This window comes from Vicia villosa, linkage group LG5 (genome assembly GCF_029867415.1).
Source record: "Vicia villosa cultivar HV-30 ecotype Madison, WI linkage group LG5, Vvil1.0, whole genome shotgun sequence".
NCBI classification, from domain to species: Eukaryota; Viridiplantae; Streptophyta; class Magnoliopsida; order Fabales; family Fabaceae; genus Vicia; species Vicia villosa.
Window position 1 is genome coordinate 170,220,853 of NC_081184.1, and position 8,628 is coordinate 170,229,480.

An 8,628-nucleotide genomic window follows, 5' to 3' on the forward strand; every position below is an offset into this window, starting at 1 on the left:
ATCTGCTCGCCGTTCTGGACGTGCCCTTCTGGAGGAACATGGTCAACATTCTGGACCTGTTGTAGGACCTGCAACAGCTGGGTGTCCTGGGTTTCATGCCCGGACCTTTGTCGCCGACGATCCCCCCGACGATGATGAGCTAGCTCGCGGGAGGATTCCTCGATCAGATCGTGAAGGAGGAAAGGGTCAGCGCTTGGGATGTTGTTGTTGTCAGCCATGACGATTGGAGATGATTAGCTTTGATCTTTGTTCTTTAAAGATGGGGAAGCAAGATTCCCACAGACGGCGCCACTGATCGTACCTGATCAGAAGGATCGTCGTAGGCTGCTCGGACTGGATCTTCTAGGAAGGAGGAGGAGGGGGGGTGTACCTGCAAGGTACTCCAATGCCAAAGTAAGTTGACGAGCAAAGGAGCGCAAGTACTAGTTAAGAGTGAGTAAGAATTGAATACCTGACCCTCTAGTTAAAGAGGGTATATATAGCCCCCAGCGCTGGGCCATGATCTCGCTATTGGGTTGGATTCCCAAGCCCAACTAGGAGACTGCCAGGTTTCCTGAGCGGAAATATCGGAGGTGCGTGTATGCCCTCTGTCCTGGTTAACCGCTCCGAAGTCCAAGGGAAGACGCGGTCTTTTAGGAGCCACGTGGGATCCGAGTTATTCGGAAGATTGGATATGAAGGAGCCCTGCGCGGAGCAGGGTCCTCGGCAAGGATGATGTCCGGGGGAGAATGAAGGCCGAGCACGGTGTTGGTGCCGAGCAAGGCGTGTCGGAAGGCCATGAACTATACATGGGCCTCTGAGGCTTATTGGGCCGAAAGCGGTGTTGGGCCTAGCCTTGGCCCAGTCCAGAACACTTACATATGTGACAAGGTGGATGCTTGTGATGTATACCCACCACCTTGAGGAGAAAGGTAGAGATATTGATTTGTTATCATTCCGTATCTATTGCTTTTATGAGTAGTATTAATTAGAATATTATTTAAGATATTATTGTATCAAATTTTTTCTTAATTAGATATTGGTTTATTATAACTCATTATCTGTTGGTTTTATGAGTAGTATCAAATCTTTCAACAACCATGAGTAGTATTTTCCTAATTTTGAATTTAGATCTAATATAAACATTTTACTTATTTTATTAACCATACAGTTAAAAATAATTAAAATTGAGATTATTCAAACAAAATAAATTATTTTTTATTACAATATATTTAAATTATTAGTTTATAGGTAAGCGTTTACTTTTTGTAATATGAAATACTCATTTTAATTAATCAAGTATTACTTCTATTTCTATTTTTCTGATTAAAAATATAAACTATTAACAAAAAATACCATTTTTAATGTAAGTTATCCGAAGACAGAAACCACGTTTAGTTGATGGTTTTATATCAAAGACCCAAAACAAAAGTCGTAACAGCGTTTTTCCAATCAGTTAGAAAAAATGGAAGAAATATACATATAAATAGTACACGTAGCTAAGGTGAGAGTACAAGAGTAGCTTAATTCACTATCCATAACCGTGCAACTGCACAAATCACCAAACCTATTCGCTTACTTCCATAACAGTGATCCTCTTCCACACGCGCTCCCATGCGCGTGTGATTCCATCTACTTTCTCAGTCTTTTATAACTACGTCAATTACTCATATACAACTTTCTCTCTCTTTCACTGTTTAACCAAATTACAACATCGATGAACAACATGTTTCTCTGAGTTTTCGATTCATCACTCACTCCCTTAACGCTAAATCGCATCGTAAAACCCTTTCTTTCTTCCCTCATTTTCCTAATTCTCAAGGTGCGTTATTTCTACTATGAATCTTATCGATTTTTCTGATTCTTTTACTCTTTATTACTACTAATTTTTAATTTTTTTATTCATTTTTGCCTATTTTCCTGCAGATTTGTTCTTCATTTTCTTCATAGTTAGGGCTTTTTTATTCATATTGTGTCTAAATACATGTTATCATTCGCTTATGTATGTATTCCCATTTTGGAAATTTTTTCTTTTTACGGAAAAAAGGAATCTTTTTTTTTTTTAAGAGAAAAACGCATTTTTGGTTTCAGTTTTCGTCAATGCTGAAGACACAATGCCCATGGGGAGAGTAGTTAAATCGTTATGTGGTTACTCTGTCATCTCTTTACCTAGTTTGTAATTTATATCTGTATGATATTTTGTTTTTGTTTTTGGGAGAGTTTTTTATGGGTTTTTAGGATGTTGTGGTTATGTTTCTATGCTATTGTTTTTTGTTTTGTTTTGTTTTGATATTTTGCATGATACATTGTGGGATTTTTGATGAAATGTGGAATATAGATGAGACTTTAATTTCATCTTCTCACACTACTTACATTGACACCATTGTGAAATGCTATTTCTTTCTTTTTGTCAGATAAGGGCCATTCAGCTATAGCTTTGATCAGTTAGAAATGGATTTAGAAGAAAAGTTCCTTGCCAAAGGTATGTTTTGAGCTTCTTGAGTACAATTATTCAGTTTCTTCTCTGAGTGTCGGGCTAGCAAGCCATGGGGTTTGGGTTATTTCGACTATGTCTAAACTCTTATTTTATTTCCTGTTAAATAACAATTGTTTTGCACACTTTGTACCAGTCTTTGTTATTTATTTTGAAAGTGATTACTTTTAGAAGGGTTTTGCTTTGTTATTTTGCAGCCTTGTGATTTGTAAAGGAACTTGGTATCTTAATCTTATTACTATAAGGTTTAAGGTTTGTTTGGGAGGGGTTTTAGCTATATTACTAAACTCGGCCATTTCGGCCGTTATCTCAACATGCAATATCACAAAAAAAAAAGTGTTAGGGTTAGGCCATGACATTCTGGCACAGATGGGTGACTCGGCTGGAACAGCCGCGATAATGAGATTTGATTAAGAATGCCACCACTTTAAAAGCCGTCGAGAACACCGCATCATCTGTTTACGATGTTGCTCTTAAATGAATACTTCATGAATTTTCAGTAATTTAATTTAGTTTTTAACAATTATGTGTTTATTAGTATCAACCGTATTAGTATCCACATCACTAAAATGACGTCTGTTCTGCTCCCCGCTCTCGCTCCAATTTTGAGGATGGCCTTGCCGCACCGCTATCTGAAATTGATAACATAGGGTTTTAGGAGAGAAAAGGTAAGGGTTATGATAATCCCTTCAGTTGTATAGGATTGGGAGCACTTTAAAACAAGGGTAGGGTTAGAGAAATTTTCAAAATCCTTCCAAAACCATTTTTACAGATTTTTTTTCTCTACATCGGAAGTTTTGACATTCAAACCAAATGAGAGTCCATCCTCCTTCCATTTCGTTTCCCCCAAACTCTTTCCTTCCCAACTCACAAACAAAGCCTTAGGGAAGAATTCTCTTAAATATAGAACATATTCAGGTAATGTTGGACGACTGACTACCTTGATGGTCCACTCTCCACTCTACTGTTAATACATATTGATATTAGCGTTTTATAGGACAAACACCTTCAGAGAATATATCATTGGTTCATCAGTTTACATACTGTTAAATTGTCTACAAAATTTCTTATATTTTTAATTAATACATATCGATATTTTAATATAAAAAATATCAGCTTTTTATGTGCTTATTGAGGAGCAAAATTTCCATAATCTGCATGGAATGTCAAAGGTAGAGATTACGTAGAAATACAATGTATTATTGGTCGATAATTACATTCCATGTTTGAATGCGGTAAATATATAAAATTTTAAATTCGTGTGGTTGGGATATAGAAGTAAATTAAATTAAAGCTTTGGCAGATGATCCATGCTTGCATAGACAGCCACTTAAGGCCCTTGGATGCTTCTCTTTGAGTTGCCATATCGTCGGCTATAAAAGCACATTTTAATATTAAATCTAAAATATCTCTTTTTTTATTTATTTATTTTAGACGTAGGGAAGATCTGGTGTTTATGTGAGATATTAACTTTTGGGATCTCGATCTTCCTTGTGACGTTTCTTCTACTTAGTTTTGTAGTTATCTGAATTATTTCAGAATGACTGTCGTGTGCATGGTTTTGCAGCTTTTCCAGACCTTGATGTGATTGTTGTTCTTACTCCATTGAGAGAATCTGATCTTATAGTTTGTGATTTACTGTGAAGATCATATTATTAATTTTCCGATTTCAGGATTCCTTGAGATCTTTATCACCTGGTATGGTTTTGTATTATAGCATCTGCTCTTGATTTGACATCAAATTTTTGGAACTTCTAATGATAATTAATTTCATGTCTCAATTGATTTAACATTGTTGCGATTGACATCAAACTCAGTAGGTAAATGCCATAACACACTTGGATGACAAGTAATAATGTTTTTGAGTATTCACTTGAATCTTTTGTTAATTGATGTCTCCAGGAATTGATCTTGCATGCTCTCTCTCATACATGACATATTTTCCGTGCAATTGTTTTTCAGTTCTTAACATTATTTACGTTGCAATCACATGCATCCCTCTTAGTTTGTTCATCCTTTTATGTTTCTTCTCTCGTCCTGTGTTTCAGTATTTTCATACACTAATTTGTGGTAAGTTAATGAGGACTGCTGCACCCAAACCCATTACGCGTTTGCAATAATTGATTACAAAGTGGGATATTGTCCACTCAATGCCCTTGGGATAACTACCCACACAAAAATGGAGACATGGGATCTGCAGGCCTAACCCGCCCCTGCCTCATGCTTGCTCTATTTTTTTGTAATTAATATTAGGATTTGAGGATATGAGGATTTTAGAATTATTTAATACTGAGTTAGATGTTACATTTTTACTCAATGTTTTTTGCTGCTAACTCTTTAGGTTTATCATCCATGTATGATGCTGTAATCTGAGGTTTACATTGCAAGTGTCCTAAAAATCGATAACAGATCCTAATGTCACACATTTTACACCGATATTAAAGAGATAAAGATTTACAGTGAATTTATACTTTTGAGTTGTATGTACTATGTTTTGTTTCAGAAACCTATGACTTTTTATTGTTACTTATGATTGTCATGAGTTTTGAGTTACTGTGTATATACACTGTATGAACTACATAAAATGGCAATCTAGCGGCTGCCCCAGTATCCATTATCCCGCTATTAGCAGCATATACAGGGTCGGTCATTCTGCTATCCAGAGAATATGTTAAGACTGATTTACACCTTCCCCCGACATTGATTTTAATTCTTGTTATGTTACCACCAAAGGCTTAGCTTATAATTGGTTGTTTTTTCTGTCCAGTTTCTGGTGTTCAAAGCCTTTCTTCCAGTGTGCAAAGTACTCCAGAAAAGAATGGCCATTCAGATGATGCTTCAAGAAGTTCAGAACTCCTTCAGGAATTCATGAAACATGGTCCAAAAAAGGAACTTCTTCAAACGTGCTTTGATAAGGACAAAAAGAACACATCTTCAAAAAACAGGATGACTGAAGGAAAGTCATCCGGTAAGGTTATTAAGAAACAAGACACAAAAAAGGTTTCTAGTCTTAGTCGCCAGTCTTCAAAAAAACAACCTCGGAAGGGTGAGAACCCCATTCGACTCATACCTCCTCCTGGCCAGGATTCTGATTTAGGACATCCGAGCACTTGGATCTGTAAAAATGCTGCTTGTAGGGCAGTTCTATCAATGGATGACACTTTTTGTAGGCGATGTTCTTGTTGTATCTGTCATCTTTTTGATGATAACAAGGATCCTAGTCTTTGGTTAGTATGCACATCTGAATCTACTCTAGGGGACTCCTGTGGATTGTCTTGCCATATCGAATGTGCCCTTCAACATGAAAAAGTGGGAGTTGTTGATCACGGGCAACTGATGCAACTGGATGGTGGCTATTGCTGTGCGTCCTGTGGTAAAGTTACTGGGATACTTGGGTAAGTAATTTTCTTTTACCTGCTACATATATCACAGTCCTTGCACATATTGTTGTTTTCACAGCAAAGTGCTTATTGACTTGCACATATTGTAGGGTAAAATTATTTGCTGATTTTTATGCCACTTCTTTATCCATCACTCACTGGATTGGCATGTTTGCAGCAACAAACTGAAACATACTATTGCAGTTTGCTACTTTGATGTCTCTTTTGAGGAGAAACAGTATTATGACCTTGTTCACTCCACTTGTTACCATTTGCAGTGTGTATGTTGGTAAGTAAGTTGAGAGCCCTATGTTGATAACTTTGGTGGTTTGTGTTTAATAATGGCAGATGCTGGAAGAAACAGCTAAATATTGCAAAAGATGTCCGGCGTGTAGATGTACTCTGTTATAGGATATATTTGTGCTACAGACTTCTGAATGGAACTTCAAAATTCAAAGACCTGCATCTAATGGTTCAGGAGGCTAAGGCTAAACTGGAGACAGAAGTTGGTCCTCTTGACGGAGTTTCTGCCAAAATGGCACGAGGCATCGTCAGCAGACTCCCTATTGCCAGTGATGTGCAGAGTCTCTGCACTCTTGCTATTGAGAAAGCTGATAGCTGGCTGGCCACTGTTCCCAATTTAAATCCAGGTTCCAAAGGTTAAAACTAATGCTCGATATATTTTTTTGGGGGAGGGAGGAGCGGGGAAGTAGTATAATTATTTTTGTTGTTCAAGCTAATCTCATTTATTTGGTGCATGATGACATTTTCAATTTTGCAGAGGGTTCACTTCCTGCTGCTTGCAAGTTTGTTTTTGAAGAGGTAACAACTTCCTCTGTCAAAATCATTTTGATTGAAATGTCAAGTATATGTTCCGAGGACATTAAGGGGTACAAGCTCTGGTATTACAAAAGTCGGGATGAGCCACACACAAAGGATCCTGTTTCTGTGTTTCCCAAATCTCAGAGGAGGATTTTGATATCCGACCTTCAACCTTGCACGGAATATACTTTTAGAATTGTATCTTACACTGACATGGGTGACCTGGGTCATTCCGAGGCTAAATGCTTCACTAAGAGCATTGAGATAGTTCAACATAAAATCTCTAAGTTTGTTGCTTCGAATCATAAAAAACTGAACTCTCAAGCCGGGGGTGATTTTTCTGCAATCACAGGCCCCAGATTTAAGGTTCAAGACCTTGGGAAAATTTTGCGTCTTGCTTGGGCTCAAGAACGTGGTTACTTTGAGGAGTGTTGCTCTGCTGATATGAAAAATTGCTGCGGACAAGGTGAAATGGACAAGCCTAAAATTTCAGAAACGTGGTTTCCTTCAGATTCGCGAGGCCTTGATTTAAATGTTGTTTCAGTCCCTGATTTGAATGAAGACCTAACACCTCCTTTTGAGTCTTCCAGGGATGAAGGTATTGGTTGCACTTTACTGCACGCTGTAGAGGCAGTTGATGATGCTGCTTCTCATGACCTACAGAAAAATGATTTAGCAAGATCACATAGGAGTTGCGACTCACAAACCTGGGCTCATGGCCCAAGAGAAGTCTCAGCTGTTGATTCTCGTGTATATGCTGGCAGGAAAAGGGCTGCGAGATCAAATGAAGAAGGACATGACTGCGACAGCACTTTAATAAATGGTTCTCCTTTACGTATGCCGGATGGTTCACGTTCCTTGGATGAAAACTTTGAGTATTGTGTGAAAGTAATCCGTTGGCTAGAGTGTGAGGGTCACATCAAACAGGAGTTTAGGTTAAAATTGCTAACATGGTTTAGTTTGAGATCAACAGAGCAGGAACGCAGGGTGGTAAATACCTACATTCAAACTCTGATGGACGATCCAAGTAGTTTGGCAGGGCAACTGGTTGACTCTTTCTCTGATATTGTATCCAACAAGAGGCCAAGAAATGGATTCAGTAGTAAAGCTGGGGCATCAAAATAAGCATTATCATGTTATACTAGTTTTTTATTTACCACACACCCTCGTGTGAAGAGCCATCTGATTGTTTTTGCCTTCCCTGTACAGGCATTTTTTTCCAAAATTAATTGCCCATTGAAGGGATTCATTTTATTGCATTAGACAGGTTGTCTTGCTCAAAGAATTCGCGTTGATGATTGCAGAAAAAGTAACTAATTTTTCCTAGGAGGGAGAGATGAATGTTGGACGAAAAGTTTCAGAATGCAAGGCATGGTGTTACTTAGTAAATTCCTGTAATTATTTTCAGTATGAATTTATTCACAGATGATATTAGCATTGAAGTCTTTTTTTCAGTCTTTACTTGAAAAGGCTACATGGTATACTTGCTAATTTTATTCAATCCATTGGATATTTTTTAATCTTTCTTTTTGAGTAAGTTATTTTCTGGTAAATTTGAATTCAAACTCTTGGCTTTGAGTCATGCATCAGACTCTGCATGCTTGTACTCATGGGCGGAGCTATAGTCCGGGCTCAACCCCTCCTTTCGTTGTATACTCCCCCCACCTAATAGTTGATTTTTTAGACAAAATCAGAGGCAAAATTAATAACTTTTAGACAAAATTAGTAAAAATAGGGTGTGAAATTTTTGGACAAAATCTAAGACAATTTTTTTAGACAAAATCAAGGGCAAAATTAGTAGAAATATGGTGTAAAATTAGAAAAAACAATGTGAGATTTTTTTTCCCATTCCTTAAAATCTCTGACTCTGCCACTACTTGTACTATACAATAGCTTGCATAGAACCTCGTCCACTCAACAGCTCCAACATCTTTTGTGATATTAGGACACTAG

General features: G+C 37.6%; 1 protein-coding gene across 4 annotated transcripts; it reads left to right on the plus strand.

The window, feature by feature from the left end:
- The first annotated feature begins 1,493 nt into the window (after positions 1-1,493).
- LOC131603883 (VIN3-like protein 1) lies at positions 1,494-8,200 on the plus strand. Of its 4 annotated transcripts, XM_058876331.1 has the most exons (6): positions 1,497-1,801; positions 2,394-2,461; positions 4,041-4,171; positions 5,241-5,868; positions 6,202-6,512; positions 6,635-8,200. In XM_058876331.1, the coding sequence occupies exons 4-6, from the start codon at positions 5,342-5,344 to the stop codon at positions 7,798-7,800; spliced, it is 2,004 nt and encodes a 667-aa protein (XP_058732314.1). In that variant the 5' UTR covers positions 1,497-1,801; positions 2,394-2,461; positions 4,041-4,171; positions 5,241-5,341; the 3' UTR covers positions 7,801-8,200. The 4 variants fall into 4 exon arrangements, with proteins under 4 accessions (XP_058732312.1, XP_058732311.1, XP_058732314.1 ...); XM_058876329.1 differs by lacking the exon at positions 4,041-4,171 and having other exon boundaries at positions 1,494-1,801; positions 6,202-6,503; XM_058876328.1 differs by lacking the exon at positions 4,041-4,171 and having other exon boundaries at positions 1,496-1,801.
- The last annotated feature ends 428 nt before the right edge of the window (positions 8,201-8,628 follow it).

Excerpts from the sequence above, each read along its gene's own strand:
- LOC131603883 (XM_058876328.1), top strand. The coding sequence starts at position 2,431 with ATGGATTTAGAAGAAAAGTTCCTTGCCAAAG. Across the intron at positions 2,462-5,240 it reads AGAAAAGTTCCTTGCCAAAG|TTTCTGGTGTTCAAAGCCTT; the intron begins GTATGTTTTGAG and ends TTTTCTGTCCAG. Across the intron at positions 6,513-6,634 it reads TTTAAATCCAGGTTCCAAAG|AGGGTTCACTTCCTGCTGCT; the intron begins GTTAAAACTAAT and ends TCAATTTTGCAG.